Raw genomic sequence first — 22,831 nt, 5'->3', positions numbered from 1 at the left:
TCTAAAAATGTCTAAAGCATATAAGTTAAAACTATTACAATAATTCATATTATCGATTTTTTTTACGCAAAAGGATCACAATTGAAACAAGTTAGTTAAAAGCCTTGATGTCTGAATGCATGTATGTCTGCCCCTGTGCCACCTAATAAGAAATTGTAATGATCAACAATCCTTTTAAACTTTAGATGGAACGTTTAAGCCAATGACCTTTGCGTTTTAGACCAAATTTAAAGCACTCTACTTGTTTGTTACTCCAAATTGGTCGAGACAAATAAGGAGGTGGAGAATGGAGATAACCTCCCAAGATGCTATTGTTTTTTTTTTTCTTCTTAATTCTTTTTAAAGCAAAGAGAGGAGAGATGGATTTAAAATTTAAGTAAGAGAAAAAGGAAAAATTTGAATTTTATTTTATTTTTATCCTGGTTACATTGGAAATAAACGGGGTGATGCAATAGGCATAACATTTGAAGCAAACAAAGGCTTTAGTTACTCTCCTTCCGTAAGAAAAATTTGAATTCAGAACTTATAATTTTTATTCTTAAAATTTTAATCTTAATTTCTACATTTTCACCTGCTATTAGTTATTTCTAAGGCTTTGTTTGGTTTGGTTTGTGATTTTTCACACACTATTTTGATCCCTTTTTTTTCTCTTACAAATGCTATTAAAATCAATTAAATACAAATTATTTCATCAGTAAATCAAACAAAACCGAAAAGTATATTTGGATATTGGGTATTTTTCTCCCACAAATACACAAATATGAGAAGCACTCTGGCTAGGAAACCCTGTCGGTAATTACTTACAAGAAATTCACCCCAAAATTTTTTTTTTTTTTTAAAAAAAAAGGAAAGACTTGAAAGTAATTTAACCACAAAAACAAAACACAGATTGGAGAACACAAGCCAGCCCGCGGCCCGCCCCGATAATCAAATCAAATCCAAATTTGAAAGGGATCATCAGTAAGCGAAACAACAGAGCAGCAATGGCTCCACATGATCTCCGGCGCCCATTCAAACGCCCGGCGATCTCCGACCAACAAAGACGGCGAGACCTCTCTCTGTTGCGGCAGAAAGAGAACCGCCTCGACGCTCAGCGTAGAGCCCGTTGTTTAGCCTCCTCCGTCCTTTCCTTTCAGAGCGAGCCCAAATCCCCTTCCCAAGAGCAATCCCATTTCGAACTCGAACTCGAACTCGAAATCGAGCCCGACGCAGAACAACACCAGGGCCCCGCTACAACCTATGATGTCCGACAGGCATCCAAACTTAGAGGAACTGATGCTCGTCGCTGGTTCGCCAAGCAGCTCATGCTCCCTGAATGGATGATTGATGTCCCTCCTAACCTAAATACTGATTGGTTAGTTCTTTTTAGTGGTACTTACTAACAAGACGCTTTTTAAACGTCCCGATTACTGAATAAAAATGTGAATTCCAATTTGATCGTACGTGTATTCGTTCAAACTATGTTTGTTCTTAACTTTTAAATCATGCTTTTGTTGCCCTTCCTAGTTATTGATTGAGCTAATATTAGTAAATTCTAACCTTTTTTTCCTTAAAATTTTATTTATTTGATTTAATTGAATCTTTGGAGGTATGTATTCGCAGAATCCCATTACTGAATGAAATGATCAATCTTTTTGATGCTTCTCAAAATCCCAGTTTGATTACAGTTCTTGCATGATGAATTGAATTAGTCGCTTTTGTTGATTGCGTCCCATATTAATTTGAGCTAATATTAGCTACTTCTTACGTACAAAAATGGTTTTTTTTTTCTTTTTTAAAAGGTATGTATTTGCGAGACCAGCAGGGAAACGATGTTTTGTAGTTTCGTCTAATGGGACAACAGTTAGTAGGTTACGCAATGGCATCCTTTTGCATCGCTTTCCGTCTGCACTACCCAACGGTGCCAGGATCAATAATGTCTCTAGGTCCGGTCAATCATACTGTATACTTGACTGTATATTTCATGAGGTACATTCTCCGTGTGAACGTTACTCCTCAAGATTTCTTTTTCCCTTTTTCTTTCCCTGCATGTATTTACTGTCTGGGATTTTGTGTGTGCTCTAAGGGTATTTGATATTCCGTATTAACAGTGATGTAATGGGGTGAATTATTTTCATGTGATTTTGCAGCCAGACCAAACATACTATGTTATTGACATGGTTTGTTGGGCAGGATTCTCACTGTATGAGTGCACTGCTGAATTTAGATTTTTCTGGTTAAACAGCAAGCTTGTTGAGGTAGGGGCTTGTGATACTCCCTCGACTTTCCACAAATACAGATTTGCTACTGTTCCCGTCTACAACTGTGATCAGGAAGGTCTGCAAACTGCTTACATTGGACCAGTGCCTTACGTCAAAGATGGACTACTATTTTACAACAAGTCAGCTATTCTACATCTTGTTTCCTTTTCCGTGTCTGTGTATTTCTTGTTTCTGATTCTTAGTTTTTTAAGGTGTTGGATTCATGTTTAGCTCTACTGGTCAGATCATGAAGCTGATACTTGATAGACTAGGCTATTGCTCTGGAAAGCCAATTACTTTCTTTTTTTTTTGGATTGATAGCAACCAGATGAACTTCAGTTGCTTCAAACCTCATTCTGATTGGTGTTTATTGGGGATGTTTCAATTATCTGTTTGAACCATCTGTAGTTTTCATTAGTACAAATGTGTTTCATTATCTGGAATCTTGTGTGCTTTTCTTCTGATTGCTATGGACTTCCCTCTTGTACTTTTCTTTCGGAAGTATGCAGCTCGTCTTTTGCTTAAGCATTTTTCAGTTAATTTTTCACCAAGATGCATTGTTCCGTTTGTTGCTTGTTTGGTCCTTTGTAGGCATGCCCATTATCAGACAGGAAATACACCGTTAGCTTTGGTCTGGAAGGATGAAAATTGTAGCGAGTATGTTATTGATACGGATAGTAAGGGACAAGTTCCGAACCAGCAACAGGTGAAACTTGATATTCTTCTTTTCACCAGGCTTTTTATAATATGACTTGTCATTTGACAAACAAGAATCCTTATGCTTTGCCCATTCAGTCATGATCATTTCCGGCCAATCTTCTTATTGGCATACATTGTATCAGAAACCACCTAGAAAATTATTTGTGTACCTTCTATATCAGAGTGTCGCTTAATCAGCAACCTGGGTTCTGGAATTTGATGGGATATGTTGTTGGCGCATGAGGTGTATGATTGAAATTGCTTAATTGCTTGCTTACATTTGGATTTGCATTAGTATCTTGTCGCAGCCCTAAGTAGTTTTGACACACCCATTGTTTCGCCATGCATCTAAATTTTCCTACCACCCATTTGGTTGGTGCTCCAGAAGCCCTCAATTATAATGGGCTTTGGTCATCCCTTTTCACGTGTTTGGTAGTTGTGGTGCAATGGGAATCTATTGAATTTTCTTATTATTTTTTAATATGTAAAATTAATTTCTGTGTTTTTCTTCACCAAATTTTGTTAGTTGTGGTGCAATGGGAATCTATTGAATTTTCTTATTATTTTTTAATATGTAAAATTAATTTCTGTGTTTTTCTTCACCAAATTTTGTTCTTTCTTCTTAACGAAATTCTACAGCTGCACAGCCTCCAGTCAGCCATTGCTAACAACAACAACAGCCACCAACATCAATAATCTATTCTTGCCAAACTTGGAATATTTCCCATCTTCAAATCATCCCTACCAATTTCAGTGAAAGCAAACTATTTGTCAAAATTTTCATAAGCTGGAAAAACCACCACCATCATCACCAACTACTACCTATAATTTGATCCACCATGAATAGCAAGATTGCTCTTTCTACTGTCAATTAAATGTTTTAAAATCAATTACCTCCATCACCATTAGAAAAACATGCCTTAACTATATCTCCTTAGCTTGGCTTGCATTGTTTCCCGTTGAAGAGAGGATTAGGAAAGAGGGTGGGCTAAGAGGTAAAAACAATGGGAATTGGGTAATCAATGATGAGGCAGAGAAGCATGGGTAGAGAAAATCGAATGAATATTACACAGGAGATAGGGATAGAAAGAGGGACAGGTGAGTGAGTAGGGATGAAGATAAGAGAGAGGAAGAGAGGGAAAGGGAGTGCATCTTTTTGTTGCTTTTTTTTTGGGATAATGGATAATCAGCATCAAAAGTGCCCAATTTGCTCAGGAATGATGATTGAAGAGTTTGTCTTTCATTACCATAGTAGAGTACCAAACACCACCATCAGTGAATATCATTAATAGTTATTCCCATTGACTACCCTCAGAATCCATGAACCAAACGGCTGGTTAGTGTTTCAAAAAATTGATAATGTTGGGACTTCATAACCTTGTCATTCTGGGTTTACCTTTTCATCATTTAGTTCTACTTTTCTATCAGTTTGGACACAAACTGCTTTGGTGCATAATTTTTCTTTGGTGATTTCTACCAGTTGGTCTTGGAGTTACAGGATGATGGGAGGCTTGCCACATCTGATGATCCTTCTGTTATATTTGGCTGGTTGAACGAGGATTTCATCCAAAAGGTTTGGATATATCTGTGCAGCTTAATTTCTAGAGTATAAAATGTGAAGAATTAAGTTTCATTAGAGTGTTTTAAATATCAAAGAAGTTTCTGTGTTTGTTGAAAGAAAATAAAGTTTCCATAATGATCTGGATCCCCTTCTGAAATTCTTATCTAGAAGTTGCAGATGGCAACATATTGAGCTTTACCGAGCCATATAGGTTTTGTACTGCTTAAAGTTAGGGAAGAACGCAATTTCTGCACTGATTTAATGCTATTCTTGGTGCAAGCTCTAGAATTCAGTCCTAAGTCCACTTGAACTTTTACCATATACTGCAATATACTACAATTTGATACTCCATTTTTTTTTAAAAGTATTTTTGTTGTTGAGGTGCTGATAATTCTTTTGATCTTCAGACTGGACTGCATGCTGGAAATCTTTTACGCTTTGCTGTTAATGATGGCGGGTTAAGTTTTGTAGATGGAAAGTTAGAGAAGGCAGATTTGCAATACCTTGGCCAATCCAATCGTGCACGTGCTTTTGCGGATAGTTACTCCAAGGTGGGTCACAAGATTTAGATTTTTTTTTTTTTTATCTTGCTTTGGCCTCTCTTTGACTGATTTTCAATTTTTGATGTTCCTCTCTGCAAGAAGATACCTTGTGTTTGTCACTTAAGCATTTGGTTGTGGAAGGCACATTGATAACAAACATTGGTTTTCATGTTGCAGGTAATGTTCCAGTACATTGTCCGGCACTCTCCCTTGAAAATTGAACATCTTTTTGCATCAATTGGCCCTTTAGGTGATGGTGATATTGCCAGCCATGATGTGGAAATGGCGGCCTAAACACGTTATATGCAGAAGAAACCCTATGATGCCTCGCTAGGAGAATTTAATAGTTTGTCGCTAGGAGAACTTTTGTTTTTGAAATTAATAGTTGTCACTAGGAGATCATTGCTTGCCTCGCGATGATTGTTTAAAATACCGGTGCTAGTGTGTTCCAACGATGGTTGTACCACAAGCTGCTCCCATAATAACTTGTTTGCTATATTCTGTTTAGATTCCTTGTGGCTTCTTGGTTTATCATGAGTTCTGCTAGAATACATACGTGCGATAAGGAAAAAGAGAATGTAATTGGGATTATTCTGTAAAACATTTGGCAGCAACATGCTGTAAAAGAGGCTTATTTTGTAAATCAATCTACAAAATGACCCCTTCCGTAAACCTGTTTAATTCAATATGCCAAAGTGGTTGCTTCACAACCATCATGAACACACGCCAAGACATCCGTGTAGTCCCTTGATATCGTAAAGGAATCATAAACCTTTCCATCTCTGCTCTTCTTGTACTCGAAAAGAAGAGAGGAGTGGTTAGATGAGGTGAGCTTGATGAATCCCCAGTCGTAATCCTTATACAGGCTCCAACTGGTGTTAACCGTGGTAAACTCAGACAAATGTGCTCCTCCGCCTCCAACCACCACATGGATCGTGCCATTCACAACCCCAGAGTAGTGCGACCTCCCGGATTTCACGCACTGATTCTGCATCATCAGGAAACTCCACGGTAACAGGAGATCAAGGATTGGTGATTCAATTAACTATGACAAGTCACCTCAAACTGAAAAAGTTGGGTACAGATGTACAAATTAAGAGACCTATAGTTTCCAATTTTACGCATGCTTACTGTGATTACAGGTAATTCATCTAATGTTCTGGTCTTATTTTGAAAGCAGTAGCTCACGTGCTGATTGCTTTACATGAATTAAACCTATAAACAGCTCCATACAACATAGTACAGGCTTGTAGTCGCACTATATGACTTATTTTTAATGTTATACATTAAGGAGATTAGCTATGTTCTTTTTTCTTTCAACAGAACAATCAGGAGTCCAAACAAACCCATTGAAGTTGATGAATGAAGACAATTAGTCCTCGACATGTATCTAGAAATCATTTACGCACTTTAGTTTAGGGGCCTCCGAGAGAAAATTGTTGTTGCAATTCTAATTTTTTCAAGTCCGGAGCAAAACTTTACCTGGTAAACTGGGCAGGTCCTTTCATAGTTATGAACATGGCCATAGAAGGCAATATCCACCTTATACTTCTGCCAGAGCTTCTGCAAGCTTTCCCGTCCCATGGGTTCTTCAAATGAGCCTTCGATGCCATAATATTTGTCTGAAGAATAACCAAGGACCCGATGAGCAGCAAATATTAGCCAAGGCTGCTTTTGCCTGTCCACTGATGCCAGGCATTTCTCAATGAACCTATACTGTTCAGATCCCTCCCTCCAGTCATGCTCACTATCTGCTATGCAAAAGTGAAACATGCCAAAATCGGTTGAATACCTGTACATGCATGCAAATGTCACTTCACAGTCTTCAACAAATGACCAAAAAGAAAACCTACTTCACTGAGACCACAAAACATTGCAAAGCATAGCTACTAATGGTAGGATCCAATCATTTTTTGTAGAAGAAGTTCAACTAAAGACTGCCTTTTTTTGGCTTAAAATCTTCTATTGTAAAGCCATTGTACACGTCTGCAAAACCACGGGAAATAGAACATACTTTATTGTCAAATCAAACATGGTCTGACTACTTTCCAAAATAGATTAAAACTCATAATCATAATTCCAAAACTTCAAATGGTTAGATTATCATTTAGATTGTTTGCAATCCACTTAAGAAGAACTACAGTATTGGGAAAAGTTCATCTACAACAATACTTAATAGTTCAATTGAAACTTTGACCAGATCTCATGAGTTGGTCTGGCTCTTTGCGATGAATTTTACTAACTTTCAATCATCCAAGTTGTTACACCACAGATATCTTCCAAACAAAACATACAATGGATACGACCATTTTTCAAATCCTTGTGCTACAGGTTGCATTAAATTTCTGCTATGATATCTAGTACGGAAAAACAGTTGAAGCTTACCAAAACTTTTCTCTATTTTCGGCAGGGACAAAGAACATGTTCTGAGCAAGCACACCACATTCTCCTCCAGAGTCCATGCCATTATAAAAGGATCCTGTACCTGGCCAATCACGCTCATGATTGCCACTGTTACAAGAAACTAAATATGTATTAACAGGTTTCTGACAAATTTATAGATAGAAATAAACTGACAAGAATTGTACTGTAAAAGGATCAAACCTCGCGATCATATAGGGCACTCTAGATCCTATGGGTTCAATCTGTGAGGTAAATTGGTCCCACTGTGATATATAGCCATTCGCATATGTAATATCTCCAATATGGAAAACTATATCAATGTTATTGAGATCCTTAATCAGTTGGTCAGTGGTATTAAGTGAGCCTGGCTGATAATTGTTGTACTCATTGGAGCCATCTCTCTCTCCCTGAAAGCCACAGAATTTCTTCTTACTAGCTGAATGGATTGTATAGAGAAAACACAATGTGATCATTTTCAATGAAGTGTATCTCATACAATCACTCTGAGCTTTTTTGGGATTTTTTAATAGATGTCAACTTTTTTAGCTCGAAGCAGTTAACTAAGTCAACATGTGCACCAAAACAATATCAAATGCATAAAAGAGCATACTCTAATAGGAGTTGCAACAAAACATTTCAAGTTACAAGTGCTGATGCTAGCATCTCTGCATTTTCCAGTTTGCAGGAGTTCATGGAGATCAGGATCATACATATCTGAATAGGTAAGCATCCATATGTGGATGATATTCTTACGAATTGAAATCCAGGGATAATTTACCAAAAGGAATCAATGTGAAAGAAAAAAGGGTTTGGGATAAGGCTTCCTACAATAAACAGGATTGCACAATGGAAACCTTTTACACTTCATACAAATAATTGTTTACTAATGAATCAAGTTCTTCAGGCCTCCATTGATACTAAAAGTTGAAGTAGATGCCCTAATGTTGTCCTTAATAATTGATTTTGTAAAAGATCCAATTAATTAATTAATTTCATTCTCTAAATTTATCTTCCCGTTCCATGCCTTTGTACTGGAGGACAGTATATAGCAAGAGATCATATAGCTAAAGCAAGTCTTTTACCTTTCCCATGTCTCCAAATATTATTACACGCTGTAATGAGTTCTGTCCTGGATAAGGTGATGATCTAAACGAGTATACCTTGCTCCAAACATATGAACCATTGGGTAATAGGTGACCCATTTTGTAGGAATACCTGAAAAATATTTATCACATGTCAATGTTGAAATGTACATGTCACTGAACTTAGACTGAAAGAAACAGACTTTGGGGAAAAAACTCACAGAGTGTTTGGCCACAGGTCCTTTAAGAAGCTTGTGTGTATGAAACCAGGATCACGCCAACCCACTGTCCTAGCAGGTGAACCTACACATCATTTTAGAGTACTTTATAAGCTATGCATTGACTCTCTCAGTTAATCTGGCATTTGATGTTAGGACCAATGGATGCGCATGGTTGAGACAAAATGAAAAACCCAGATAGTTGACATGATTATTAAGTATTATTAACTCCTACTTTGAAATCATCTAGGTTGAAAACTCAGAAGCCAAAGGCCTCCAACATAACAAATCAATCTGGGAATTTTCCAAACCAACAATAAGTTGCAATACAGAGGTTGATAACTTTATGGTGTTATGATAACTCCATTAGTTCTTATATCATCATGAATTACTGTCTCATCTTATGCATCTCACTTTCAATTTCTACAAGTAATGTGCTGATGCTCTGGTCACAAAACCAAGAATAGTTCCCAATCAATTTCCATTAGACCATCTGTCAATCTTGATTCAAGTTTCAAAGAAGGTTTAAGAAAGATCACAATTTTCCACATAAAGAACTGATACCAGCAAGCACATCAAAACTGATTTCATACCACACATGCTATTTTGTTGGAATGTCAGTGTCCCTGCTGGTGACCGCCTTTGGTTCTGACCCTTCAATCCCCACTCAACAAATGGAATGGCTTCATCAATATTATAGCCACTTGTCCAGGTGACTGTCATCTGCACATGTAGAGAAAGGGTGGGGGTGGCTGTAGGAATGGTTAAACTCCAGTTCTTGAAATCCCATTAAGCAAAATGTGACAAAAATCATTATGCATGCCAATTTGGGTATTTTAAATGAGCAGTTTCTTATCAAGCAACCTAAATAGTTCTATGTATCACGCCAAAAAGAAAAAGAAAAAACCCCCAATATCTCAAGGAAAGAAAGTAAATTCACTTAAGTTGCACATTCTACGCTACAAGATTGCATAATTAACAGATAAATAAGCTCAACCAGAAATATTTAAACAGAGAACATAAACAAAAAAGAAGCAGTTTTCCAAAACCACTAGTAGCCATGAACTTACTTCATTCCAAGACTTTCCTTGAGCAAGGCGGGGATAGACAGGTGCTTTAGGATTTGCAAAAGTTATGTGGTTTGAAACTGCTAGTAAGCTTGGCTGCATGAAATGAACAATACATTATTTGACAGAAAATTATTAACAGTAACTTAATGTGATCTTCAAAGTGGGAAGTCAGCTTACTGAAGAACAAAAATTTTGAGAAACTGAAAGACAACAATGCAACAAAGAACCAATAAACAAAGACATAAGGGCTTCAAGTGCAGTTGGACTCTCACGCTGTGTTAAGAAGGTTTGGATTTAAGCTGATTTCTGACACTATTTTTGAAGTCATTTGGAGCAACTTTTGTGCAGTTAAATACCATGGATGTTAAATCATTGCAGGAAACTCTGTTATCAACCAGTTGATTTTATGGATATTATGAAACCTGTCCATAAATAACGTAATCCATCTATTAAGAACCTTTAGTACAGATCATTCTGAACACTGATCTCTCCACATCCCTTCCCCTTACCCTGAGATCCTAAGGCCTGTTGGAAATGTTGGAAACGAAGCAAGAGTCTCTGCAGCTAAATATAAAAGTCAAATGAAACTTAAGGGAGACAGAAAATTCACAGACGTTTGACAAACCGCCTGAAAACAATGCGAAGGAGAAATCGGCTCGCTGATTGATCAACTGGAACTTGATTGAAGCTTCACCCGTCTTTATATAAGAGGAACTGGAGAAGTTTGCAAATTGGTACTGCAACAGTGGAAATTCACATCAGGTGATATTGGTCAGAGAAAACTCAAGTAGACAACTACTTCTTGTTCCAATTTAGATTATCATATGGGATCACGAGCAGTCTCACCTTTATGGGGGACGTGCATAGATATGGCGTCGCTTCTTTTGGATTTTCCGAGGAACAAATGGATCCACTGAAAAAAGCAAATATTCCATTTAAAACAGTGACTACCACATAATGACTAACAGCTTAGAAGTTAAAATTAGTAGAAAGCTGGAAATTACTTGAAGTTTGCTGGGGAGAATACTCCGATCCAATCATCCCGAGAGGGTGCAGAGTTTTTAAAACGAACAGTTACCCATTCAGAGTCCTCACCCTGCAATAACACTACCCAAAAATGCATCACAGACTTCAAATTGGGACTCTGACATTATTCAAAAGTCTACATTATCTGGTCATTTCTATGTTCCTACCATATCCATACGGGTAGGGGTATGAAAACTCATAGGAACAACCTGCACAAATTCACTTCAAAGAAAACCTATGGCTTTGACAGTAAGAAATGAAATTGGCCAGGATACTGAGAAATTTGCTGTTTTCAGTGTCGCTTTCACATAGCCAGTGGTAAAAGCAACTAGACACTGTCCATATATGGCGATCACCATAACATCAAAAAACAGAGCAAAGCAAACAACTTCGTAATTTATGATACTGCTTTTCTAAAGTAGGGAACTCAGCATTTAATACCATGTGCTCATGGGATTCAACTAATACTACAAACATATTCGAAAGGAGCATTGTGATATTTGATTACCTTCAAGCCAAGAGCAATAGGAGAGGCTTTAATGGCTGCAGAGTCAGTAAGAGCAAGAGTGGTTTTTTGAATTGCTATTTTGGATAAAGGCTGAATCCCAATATGAGCGGAAGCAACATTCGAGCCCAATAAAGAACCTAGCAGCATCAGCAAAAACAACATCGCTACGTATCTAGTAGGACTATTCATCTTGATCCTTGGATTGTCCAACCACTTTTATCCAAAAGCTTGGAGCTTTCTGATGTAAATGGGGCTTCTTCGTATTGTTTATTGACGAGGATCGGATCACTGACTTCCAAAGAGTGTCGGTGTGAAAAGGATAGCCAAAAAATCAGAAAGAAAGAATATTAAAGAGTCAATGAAACCAAGATAAGTGGAGATTGCAAGAGATATGCGATAGTTTATTCGATAGTTTTAGCAGTTTGACTTTGAATTGGAGCCTTGGTACCGTTTGGTCTGCAGATAGCCCCAACTTGTAGAGGGTCACGTCAGCAACTCATCAGCTGCAGCCTGCAATTCGAGATTTTTTTTGCTACTCAACACGGAGTTGAAGGTTCTCTCTCTACCCTTCTTCTGTTTTAACTCTTCAGTGTCTTTTTTTTTCTTTTGCTCGTGCATTTTCCTTGGGGACGGTAAAATCTGTAGGAGTTTTTCCAGTAAACAGATAATCAACTCAGCAACAGCAGAAATGTACTTGCATGACCTAAGGGGCGAATCAGAGGTCGTCAAGACCAAGAGAGAAAAAGAAAGCCATCATTAATAGCCAAGTGTAATTTAATACCTGGAGTCCAATAAATAAATAAGAACTAGAAAATACCATTAAAATTTTGATTTAAAAGTCTACAATGATGTTTGTAATTAATTAAAAAAAGATTTGGTATTTATTGTTTCTTATTTATTTGTTTTATATTTTCCTTCCGTCTCTTACGTATTTGGAGAAAATTAAGATTTTATTGGCCAAAGTGTAGAATTTCAAAATCATCTCTTCAGTTCCCAAAAAGAGAGAGAAAGAAAAGACCAAAAAAAAAAAGAAAAAAAGTAATGAAAAAATGAATTTGCCAATTTATTAGTTTGGTTTGGACTTTTTTACCGTTGACCCTTAGTTTTAATTAAAAAAAACTAAGGCCCTATTTAATAATCCAATTCAACCCTTAACATATTCAAACCGTTGATAACCAAAAATTGAACATTTGAATTAATTAAATGGTACTGAATTTTTTAGGCAAAACTTACTCTCAAAATTAAGTGATAACCTATTCACTAATCACTGAATGCAATATGTACTCAAATATATTAAATTTAATACTTAATAATTCAATAATTTAATGAATTCAAACTTCAGATTTCAAATTTCAGTTTTTAAATTTCAATTTTACCAAGCGCATCCTTACTGTGACACTTAATCCAAACAATAAACGGGTTATACATAGATTTTTAAATTATAGGAGGATACCATCCACCGCGAGTGCAACCACCCGGTCCGGTTGATGGGCGTTCACGTTATCAAGGTTGAACTTACCGGAAATTTACCAAATCCTTTGGCACGGGGGGAAAGAAGAAGAATAGAGATGTCGAAGCACGAAGTTAACGATCAAAACAAAACCACCTAATACCAGGAAATAACACTACAGGATATAGTAAGATAATGGATGTAGAACAAATTGAATGGCGTGGCTGCAGCCTCTGAGAATGTATCTAAATACGGGTGCAAAGACAATGGCACAACATAAGACAGCATAAAATAAAAGATGGAGCAATGCAAAACAATTGCATTGCATCGAGCTGGAGCTAGCTGCTGCTGCACATGGTACCCCTAATTAGTAGTAATTACTTACTCTGGTCTGGACTGCTGCTGAATTGGGTAATCCAAATGAGCGTCACGTACCAAAGTTGGATCAGTCAGAGAGAATCAAAGCCTCTCTCTCCCTCTCTGTGGCAAAGTTTACCACCCCGATTTACTCAAGAATTGAAAAACTGGATTTCTTTTCCCGTCTCTCTTTTCTTGAATGACGATCAACCAAGTCGGTTGTTTTGTTTTGCTTTATGCCTTGAGGCTGGAGCTGCAATTGTGTGGCCTTCGAGGAACATGACTTATTGCTTGTTCCATTTACTAATTCCTGCTTTCTTCTGCTTCTCCCCTCACCTTAAGCTTAACCAGACTAAGCAGTGGCATTAACTAAGCAAAGTAACAACTAATGAGCGATATTGGCAGTAGTAACACAGTGGAGTTTTCGAAACAGGTAAATGCAACATCAGGCAGGATTATTTTATTTGGGAATATGATGATTGAAAAGTCATTTCTTTCCCGGATCCCAAGTCCAGTAGTGCATTTGAAGCAGAAACGAGAGGTTACACTCTGGTATATATACATGTAAACGTACTCGCTCCTCCTATGGATGGAAAATTGCCTCTCAATGGGGAACTCTGCCAAAACGAAAAGGAAACTGGTTGAAGCCCAGGATGAAGGTCAGAGTTTAGCAGCAATTGGGGCGCGCAAGTTCCTTCCAGTTGCCACTGAAAATGCTGCTATTTCACTGTTTCCACGCAAGAGAGGGTTGACGGCGCGCATAGATCGTTACTTGTATCATGGGCTTTGCCCAACGTCTGATACTTTAATTTTTAACAACTGATTATCAGAAAAAAAAAATTTTTTTTTTAATGACTGTATTACGTCTCCAAAGCGGAATGCATTTTCCATACTTATTGTTAAAGTGAATTATTTAAAACACCCGTAAGAATACAAGAGGAAATATAGAACAACTTTGATACTTTCTACTATTAGATATTAAATTTTCTTACAGAATAGTGTATCTTCATTATTGGAAGAATTAATTAGGTAACAAACTATAAATAATAACAACAACAATAATAATAAGTAACAAAAACTATTTCCCATGCATAAAGAAAAGTAAACAAACAAAGATCCATGAAGAAAGGAATTAAAAAGCTAAAGTAGGCCGTCAATACTTATGGTGTTTCACTTTCCCTTTGACCCTTTAGCTGATTATGGTCCTAGATTATTCAAGAAAATACGTAATACCATTTTTACTCTTGAGCTTCAAGTATAATTAACTCATCTATTATACAATAACTCAATCTCGTTGACGTTTTTTTTTTTTTTTTTTTTTTGCTTTTCTTTTTTAACCTGTCACAAAGGCAATCATTGACAGATGACAAAAAAAGCGGGGCAAAAAGGAAAAAAAAAATCTTCAGATTGTAGTATCATAAACACCGATGACTTGAACAAAGCACAGCAGTGCGTATATTGCAAGATAAAAAAGAGGGGAAAAAAATCACTAACTCTTAAAAGACACAAGTATATACTTTTACATGTTGGCTCCAATATTATTTGGATACGAAAGCAGATCATGAACATATAAAACCATCGACATGTATGAAGCTCATCAGGGACCTGGAAGAAATGGTAAATGGGAAGGAATAACGATGGTATGCCATGCCTAGTTTTCGAGTGGAAAATCCTGAAGACACCTAGGTAACTAGCTAGCTGGTAATAAGGGTATTGGATGATTGGATGATCGGATGGGAGTCTTCTGTTTGAGAAGTATCCTCAGCTGAGCCTTCTGACACTCCAACTTGGTCCCAAAATGCCTACTCTTGGAACCAATTGCTCGAACAACTTTTGGGAATTCCACGAATCCTTTGATGCCCCGCTTGATATGCGGATTTTCAGGCTCAGGCGAAGCTCTTCTCTGACTTGCCGCCACAATTACTGCAGATGCATTTGAACCGCTGCTACCGTCCACAGCAATAATAGCAGTCGTAGTAGGAGCCGGTTTCTCAACCAAAACACACGATTTTATCTCTTCTCCGGAGGAATCACGACTGATACTATTAATATCGTCAGCAGACTCAATCCCACCATTACTTGACCAAGTTTTGTTAAAACTCTCATCAGCCTTGCTAAAAATGTGGCGGTGTTGCGCTTCTTGATCATTAACCTTGGACCGATCAATCATCTGTTTCGTTTTGGTGGCCTCCAACTCCGTCAGCTTTTCTTCCAACAAAAGTTTTGCTTCAGCAAGCTTCATCTGGACGCGTTCTTCTCTCAACACCTCTGCCATCCGCAGCATCTTTCTCTCCTCCTCCATGTCCTTGTGCATTCTGCTCATTTCTGCCTCGCCGGTTGATACTTGTTTTGCAAGTTCTTCACACAGCCGCTCCAATGCTTCTCTGCTTTTCTTGACCTCCGAGAGTTCTCTGGCCAGCTTTTTATTCATAGATTCTGCTTTCTTACGAGCCTTGCGCTCCTGTTCCAGCCCAGCCTTCAATTCGGTGATCTTGGCTCGGGCCTTGTCAAGCTCAGACTCCATCAAAGGCCTGATGAAGGTTAGATCCCAAAAGGAAGCCGCGATCTTTCTTGCTGAAACAGGAAGCTGGATACGATGAACTTGCTTCAGCTGATCAGTACTACAGGTACTATTACTACTACTGGCCTTGTTGTCTAATTGACGGGAGTGCTGCTGATGTTTATGTTTTTGGTTATGAGGAGTATTTGTGTAGAAGGGGTTCTCGTACAACTTCCAGGTTGGGCAATTAGTAATGGGATCATTAGAAATGGACTGAATTCTGGGATTTGCTGGGCTGCTTCTGCTGCTGATCATCATCATCATCATCATCTCTTCCATTTCCATTGGGCAGTCTTGCTTTGCTTTCTCTATAATGTGCCTTTCTTTGGAAGAATTGTCTACCTTTTTTTTCCTCTTGCTTTTGCCTTTTCTCTATTGTAATTGCAAGTAGGGCCGTTCTATCTCTAAAGTCCATTTGTCCAAGCTGCTTCTGAGACTGTGGGAGTGTAAAAGGGAAAGATGCATCACATGCACCTCTTGGTATTTAATTGCTACATCCGGATGCATGTCGGAGGTAGCCGATGGTGCAAGTCATTCGTATAATTCAGCAAGTCTAGTAGTGTCCTAGTTTCTACTACTGCGGTTTTTTTTTTCTCTTTCTTTTTTTTTTTTTGTTTTTGGGGGGGGGTGTTACTTTAACAAATTGTATTTTGGTTCTTGCAAACCTATTTTCTGTACGCACAAATGCTATAAGTAGCTGATTCTAAATCCCAAAAAAAGAAAAAGGGAACACATGTCAGGGTTGGTAAATTGTGAATAGGCAGTACTTCCAACACCTACAAGGATTTCCTCCTGCACAAGCTCATTCGATGAGGGACAAATTGTCTAAAACCACAAGGATTCAACTGGTTATCTGCCAGACCAGTTATATAGAAAACTTTTCATGTATGTCAAGGCCACTTCAAGCCTCGTGGATATTCTAGAACATCTACAAAAATCATCAAGATTGTGTAAAGGACCACATTTGCATCTGTTTGAGATTTTCTCCTGCGAATGCATGATAGGAACTGAACTCCAAAGCTTCATTAATCTAATCCTCTTGCGTGAGGAAGAAATGGGCCTGCACAAGTAACATTACTACTAATTAGGGTCACCTCCGGTCGTCCGTTTTATAATTAATGGCTTGTAGACCTCCACAACCTTCGAACCATAATAGTACTAGGAATCCTCTTTTAACTCGTATGATTTTTCCAGACTGATGAATGTTGATACCTCTGCTGTTAAAACAATTTTAAGACGCCCATGAAGGATTTAACTGATACCAGTACCTCGTAATTGCTTTTTTTTTTTTTTTTTTTTTGGTTTTAATGATCGGTTGGATTTTACGAATGCATCAACTCAAAAGGAGATCTCAACATCCATCTATTCTATCTTGTTATCCAACTCAGATTGTTGATGTTCTGTCCTTCAAAAGGAAAAAGCCTTGGCCTAAGGAGCAGGATGCCAATTGCCTCGTGCTACCAGTAACATGGTTGGGGGTCCCCATGGAACAAACACTTCTCATGATCAATCCACACAACTTTTCACATGGGATGGTCTTCTAACATGTTCTCCTCTACAGTACTCCCTTCTTTTTCTTCGTAAGCTAATTCTGGCGCTTGGATGATTAGTACTACGTGCTATCAAGAGTAAGATAATGCTAACCTTGTCTACGTAAATGGGGTGATATTCTCCCTGAATACAAGAATAGAATGACACCTTTCCACACCACCCCCTTTCTCCCAAACAAAAAAAAAAAAAAAAAAAAAAGAAAGAGAGAGAGAGAGAACAGTATGCCACTAGCACAGGTTTTCTGCGGTAAGGTCTGAATATATCAGTCAACCAAATGACCAAACAAGAGCGGACAGACAGCAAACCAAACCTCATTTTTGATTCACTGACTAATACGTATTCGATTTTTTGAACTACGAAGGAAATAGTGGTCCAAGTCCACCAGACTAGGAAACTTTTTTGTCCACGAACCTTTTGAATTTTGACGGCAAGTTAGAGATCAAATAAAAAAGAACAGCGAGGATTGTTGAAACGTGCTCCAACTCTTGCTTGTCTTCGCTCTGTTCTCATCTACTACCTTTTTACTTACTAATCAATGAAACAACAGTGTAGTGTTTAGTCTGCCGTGCTTTTTGTTTTCATCATTTAATAGACTGACTAATAGCCCACGAAATAATGTGCACATGAAAGGGCCTGCGGCTCACAGTACCAGATGAAACTTTTGTGAGGAATGATTTTGCATTGTTTAAATTATGGAGGACAAAAATGTTAAAAAGGATGAAATCGATAATTTTCGGCTACAAAGGATAGGCGGATCTGATCAGTCTTATGGCTCCACATTTTGCATCATAGTAGTCGAATCTAGAGTTCTGCAAAGGGAGAGAAGGGCAGGTCAACAGGGATGGCTGTAATGCGCCCCTGGGATCGATTTAAACCACAGTTTCGTACTTTACTACTCTCCAAAGTTTACGCCATTTCTGGTAGTCAAAGCTTAAAAGGACCGCATTGCATATTGTGGCATTGTGCCATAGCCGCGACAATAAATGGAGCAAGTCCTAAATTTGGAAACCAACTCTCTTTAGGCGGGGTGATCATTAGATGACCACTTAATAAGATGCAGGCAGGATTCACTGTAAATAAGAGGATTCGAGCCTCGTAGTACATTCCGTTGGACGTCTCAAAATTATTGGTGCGTTAAAGGAAGAGTAGTTTATTGTCATTTCACTGAAGCCCACATCCTCCACTTTTGCTATGATTGCTGTCCAGCTTCCTTCGTTTTTGTGGGTTCAATCCTGTTAAGGCAAAAGAAACAAAAGCCGCCAAGCTGGCTGGCAGCCTAGCAGGGCGCTCCTCCTTTTAGCATCCATATTAACCTACACTACAACTCCAACTCCAACTCCAACTCCAACCTTGAATTGAAAATTGACACAAAACTGATGCATCATCGAGCAGTTTACAGTTTACACCGAAGGAGTCAGAGCTGAAACAGGATCCAAATAAGCAAATCTGATAGTGCATGTCCTTCCCATCTTCCGACAAACTGCCCTTGACAAAATGTTTTGGAACAATTTATGCCATCAATTTTGGGCTTGCCAAGGTTAATAGCTAAAACAAGTAACAACACAATCTTTTCCAGAGAGAGATGATAGCAAAATCAAGTAACAACACAATCTTTTCCCGAGAGAGATGATAGCAAAATCAAGTAACAACACAATCTTTTCCCGAGAGAGATGATTTAATCCAATGGAGAGTCAAACGTGAATAACACTACACCTTTTCACGTCACAGTATAAGTGGGAGGGTTCGAACTTGGACCTCTCATTTACACTCCCTCCCCCAAACCACCCATCCCTTCCTCACCCCTCCCCCCCAAAACTAAAATGCACCACGCGTGCTACATTTTGGATACCCAAATTTAAGGCTGCTTTTAACTGCATACCAGAATATTTGCCTAGTAGATTAGTCTCATGATGGATATAAGATAAAACGTTAACACATAATTACAGGATAAATACGACATCAATGCCACCCAATTGGTGACCAGCTGCTTTAATCTGTATATGGCCGAAAGCATTCACTTAACTGCCACTAACAGGGAGAGAAAAATTCACACCAAATTAATCTTCAAACCCAAACCTCATCACTAAATTAATCAATTTGATTGCTCAAATACTCAAAGAGAGATACTTTCGGGACAGATCTCATTGCCTCTCGGACTAAGAGTTTAAATTAGATACTCACAAATCTCACCTGGGAGACAAAACTTCATAAAGCTGGTATTAAATTGCTTTGTGATCACAATATGCTTAAAATTTGCCTGAAATATACATCACAGCAAGGGAAAAATCTCTGGACTACTCAGTCATCCTTGTGCTCCAACTAAAATATTAGTATTCACATTTTCTACTGTAAACAGTTGGACAATAAGTCGTAGTCTTCCACAAAGATAATGCATATGGAGTTAATAGCTGAACAGAAATTCAAGAATGTTTTAGCTGACAAAAATGAAGAAAAGCTACAGAATACCTATTATACATTCTTTCATGACCTCTAAAAAGGCTTTTTAGGCCCTCTTATGTTTGAAGGGGAACATATGCCCAGAAAATTTCAGCCCCTTGGTGTATTCAGAAAGGTTCCTACGCATAAATTATCAACTGAAACCATGATACCGTTGCTCGCACCTGTAGTAGCTCCAAATACTCAAAATTTCTAACCTTTTTCTTTTGAATCACTTCAGACAAGTTTAATGACTTACAAATTGTTATTTTTAACGTATCAGTATTACCAATGTGTCAATTCTAATTTCGCTATATTACTTTCCAGATGTTAGAGCATTGCAGTACCAGAGTCATGCTTGGTAGTAGCTAAGTAAACTACTTAGTAAACTACTTAGTAAACAACATAAACACAACAAAGACAAGAAATTCCAGGACTGCCTCTATGAGCCTCAATAGGCATCTCATCATTTCCTTCAGGAAGTAGATTCAGTCTACGGAACCAGAAAACAAAGAATAGATGCAATCAATGGAACCATACTGGTGAAATTATCAAACATATAGTTAAAAAAGAAATATTAAGACACATCATGACAATCAAGAATGAGTTTTGTGGACAATACCGACTAGTCACTTCAGACAGGCAAACAATAATGCCATTTCCTCATTGAACAGTCTCTCTCTCTCTCTCTCTCATACACTCACTTTAGATTATTCTCTCCCTTCTCAGTTTCTTAATTTTCTTTCAAAAAGTATGGACGTCTCATTACTAGGAACTGTGAGACACCAATTAACCATCAGAATATAGGAGCTAATTGTACTTCTACGTTGCAACAGCAGGAAGAAGAACTCACATCATCCAATGGTTATATCTTGAACAACATGAATGCAAATCAGTTCCCAAAATCAAGAGCTGCAACAGTTGGCTCATTGAACAGAAAATAGGAAAAGAGAGTAAGAGTATAATACTGTGATATATTACAAGGAAAATCACATGGGGCATGTTTGGAAGTGAGTTTTTTGACCAAGTTTTTTACCTACTAGTTTTTTAACAACCTTTGCTACAGGAACCCCAAAAAACTTCTCAAAACTTTTTACCTACACACTTCAAAAATACACAAAAAACTTTCCCTTCAACTTCTAGTATTGGAACCTACAAATATGACTCCATTCCCACAAAAATTTGTTTGACAAAAATCACAGACGCATTATAGTCCATGACAGGTATATACTACTGGCCTTAGTCATCAAAAGCCTTAAACAAACATCACATATGAAGACGCAAAACACTACACTACTGATGTCCTAGAAATATGGCAATAAAATAATAGACTCAACCTGACAGGTATCCAATGCTTGACCAGGTATCATCTGGCTCACAATTCAAATTCATCTTCAAGCTTCAACTGCTCAGCCGCAGCCTCCTCCTCTTCATCATCAACCACAAAATAGGGATTGTGCGCTTCAGGCTTAAAGTTGTAGCCAGTGAAAACATAAAAGGCAAGAGTGGCCAACTCCCCAGCCACAACACTGGTCCAGAGATACCTATACGAAGTGATGGTCTCCAACGCATACACCACCACCCTCGTAAAGTAAATGTAGCAGATGACCACGATATAATACTGCCTAAACAAGGTCAACTTCATCAAATTCACAGCAGCCTTGCCATCAGTCCTGGCAGCCTCGCGCAAGTTCTTTATAGACCAAACAATCGGGAACAAGACGGCACAACAGCACACTACATCCACCAACAGGAAAACCTGCTTCCACGTGACCCAATCTTGGTCAAACGGCCCGGACTCATCAATCACAACCTGAGCTATATTAGCAACGACCTGAAGAGGAATGACGATCATCAAAACCTTCTTTTCCTTGTCCTGCAAGTAGGGCTTCAAAAAGGACCACCCAGTCCCAATCAACACAATCAAAGAGAAGAGGGTAATCCCCTTGAAGAAGCTAAACACGTAGAACAAGACATCCCATCCGTGGGCGCTCCCGGTTCGGTTAATATAAGACTTGTCCTCGGCCTCGCACAGGAGATTGAGGGCCTTCAAGATAACCACGGCGAGCATGAAGAAATGGATGGCGAAGACGGTCAAGCGTTTCTTGTACAGAACATGGATCCAGAGGGCGGCCAAGGCGAAATAGACGAGCGAAAACAAGAAATAAATCGTGGGGAGGGGGGTTTTACCGGCGGAGAGATAATCGCGGCGGTTGGAGTAGGGACCGGGTTGCAAATTGTACATGGCGGAGTGGACTTTCATGGAGACGCGGAGGTTGGGGAGGCAGCTGGCGAAGACGAGAGAGTACTGATCAGGGATGGAGATGTTGTGGGGTTTGGAGAAGGAAATGGGGGGGTTAGGGAGGGAGTCGAAGGTGAAGACGAGATCGACGGCGTCGGACTGGAGGGCGCAGGTGATCTGGGAGTCGTCGATCTGGCGGAGGACGTGAAACCAGGCATCGCGGGTGCAGAGGAAGAAACCGAGGCGGGAGAGGTCGAGAGAGGAGGGGTCGGAGGAGAGGGAGATGGAGAAGACGTTGAGGTCGAGGCGGCCCCGGTGAGTGAAGCCGAACTCGTCCAAGGCGATGATGCCACGTGCATCGTTGCGAATCTCGGAGGATCGAATCTCAGCGATTACGACTGCCGGAGAGATGAGGAGAAGAAGAAGGACATAAATGTTGATGGAGTTGATCATCATCGTCATCCTCGGAAGAACAGAAGAAGCTCAGATCTCCGTCTCTTTTCTCTTTCTCCGCTCTTCCCTTTCCTTCTTCTACACTGTAGCCTGTAGGTAGTGGTAGAGCCGGCGCGCCATTTTTTTTTATCCTTTTTATAAAATTAATTAATCTCCTGATTTAGGCTCCGTTTGGATTGAAGGAAGGGAAGGGTAGCAATGGAAAAGAAAGGAAATGAAAAGTGATTCCCATCGAATCGTATCTGAATTAAATATGAAAGGAAAAGAAAACAAATATTGAATTTCTGCTTAAACTTCTGTTTAAGTGTTAATTTAGTTGAAAAGATAGCGAAAAAATAAACTTTTAATAAAATTGTAAATTATTTAATTTCATTTTCCTTCTAAGCATAATTCAATCGAATAATTAGATTCTTCTCCGCTCTTTCCCTCCCTA

General features: G+C 38.6%; 4 protein-coding genes across 5 annotated transcripts; 1 reads left to right on the top strand and 3 right to left on the bottom strand.

Annotated features, from left to right (window-relative positions):
* The first annotated feature begins 912 nt into the window (after positions 1–912).
* LOC113781223 (snurportin-1) lies at positions 913–5,573 on the top strand. The gene is made up of 7 exons (XM_027327121.1): positions 913–1,354; positions 1,782–1,968; positions 2,130–2,380; positions 2,832–2,946; positions 4,420–4,512; positions 4,908–5,051; positions 5,220–5,573. The coding sequence occupies exons 1-7, from the start codon at positions 984–986 to the stop codon at positions 5,334–5,336; spliced, it is 1,278 nt and encodes a 425-aa protein (XP_027182922.1). The 5' UTR covers positions 913–983; the 3' UTR covers positions 5,337–5,573.
* A 31-nt stretch (positions 5,574–5,604) lies between these two features.
* On the bottom strand, positions 5,605–12,012 carry LOC113781222 (probable inactive purple acid phosphatase 27). 2 transcript variants are annotated; one of them, XM_027327120.1, is made up of 13 exons: positions 11,798–12,012; positions 11,350–11,637; positions 10,820–10,911; positions 10,662–10,728; positions 10,430–10,552; positions 9,816–9,908; positions 9,339–9,468; positions 8,749–8,830; positions 8,528–8,660; positions 7,647–7,852; positions 7,428–7,553; positions 6,525–6,834; positions 5,605–6,030 (listed from the first exon to the last, which is right to left on the bottom strand). In XM_027327120.1, exons 2-13 carry the CDS (start codon positions 11,536–11,538, stop codon positions 5,725–5,727), a joined length of 1,857 nt encoding a protein of 618 aa, XP_027182921.1. In that variant the 5' UTR covers positions 11,539–11,637; positions 11,798–12,012; the 3' UTR covers positions 5,605–5,724. The 2 variants fall into 2 exon arrangements, with proteins under 2 accessions (XP_027182921.1, XP_027182920.1); XM_027327119.1 differs by having other exon boundaries at positions 11,350–12,012.
* Positions 12,013–14,615: 2,603 nt separating this feature from the next.
* On the bottom strand, positions 14,616–16,243 carry LOC113781224 (protein BRANCHLESS TRICHOME). The gene has a single exon (XM_027327123.1). The coding sequence runs from the start codon at positions 15,999–16,001 to the stop codon at positions 14,847–14,849; it is 1,155 nt and encodes a 384-aa protein (XP_027182924.1). The 5' UTR covers positions 16,002–16,243; the 3' UTR covers positions 14,616–14,846.
* A 4,356-nt stretch (positions 16,244–20,599) lies between these two features.
* Positions 20,600–22,506, bottom strand: LOC113780929 (protein GPR107). The gene has a single exon (XM_027326714.1). It carries the CDS (start codon positions 22,405–22,407, stop codon positions 21,079–21,081), a length of 1,329 nt encoding a protein of 442 aa, XP_027182515.1. The 5' UTR covers positions 22,408–22,506; the 3' UTR covers positions 20,600–21,078.
* Positions 22,507–22,831: the final 325 nt, after the last annotated feature.

This window comes from Coffea eugenioides, chromosome 8 (genome assembly GCF_003713205.1).
Source record: "Coffea eugenioides isolate CCC68of chromosome 8, Ceug_1.0, whole genome shotgun sequence".
In the NCBI taxonomy this organism is placed as follows: Eukaryota; Viridiplantae; Streptophyta; class Magnoliopsida; order Gentianales; family Rubiaceae; genus Coffea; species Coffea eugenioides.
The sequence above is the reverse complement of the archived record's forward strand: the minus strand, read 5'-3'. Positions and strand labels throughout refer to the sequence as shown.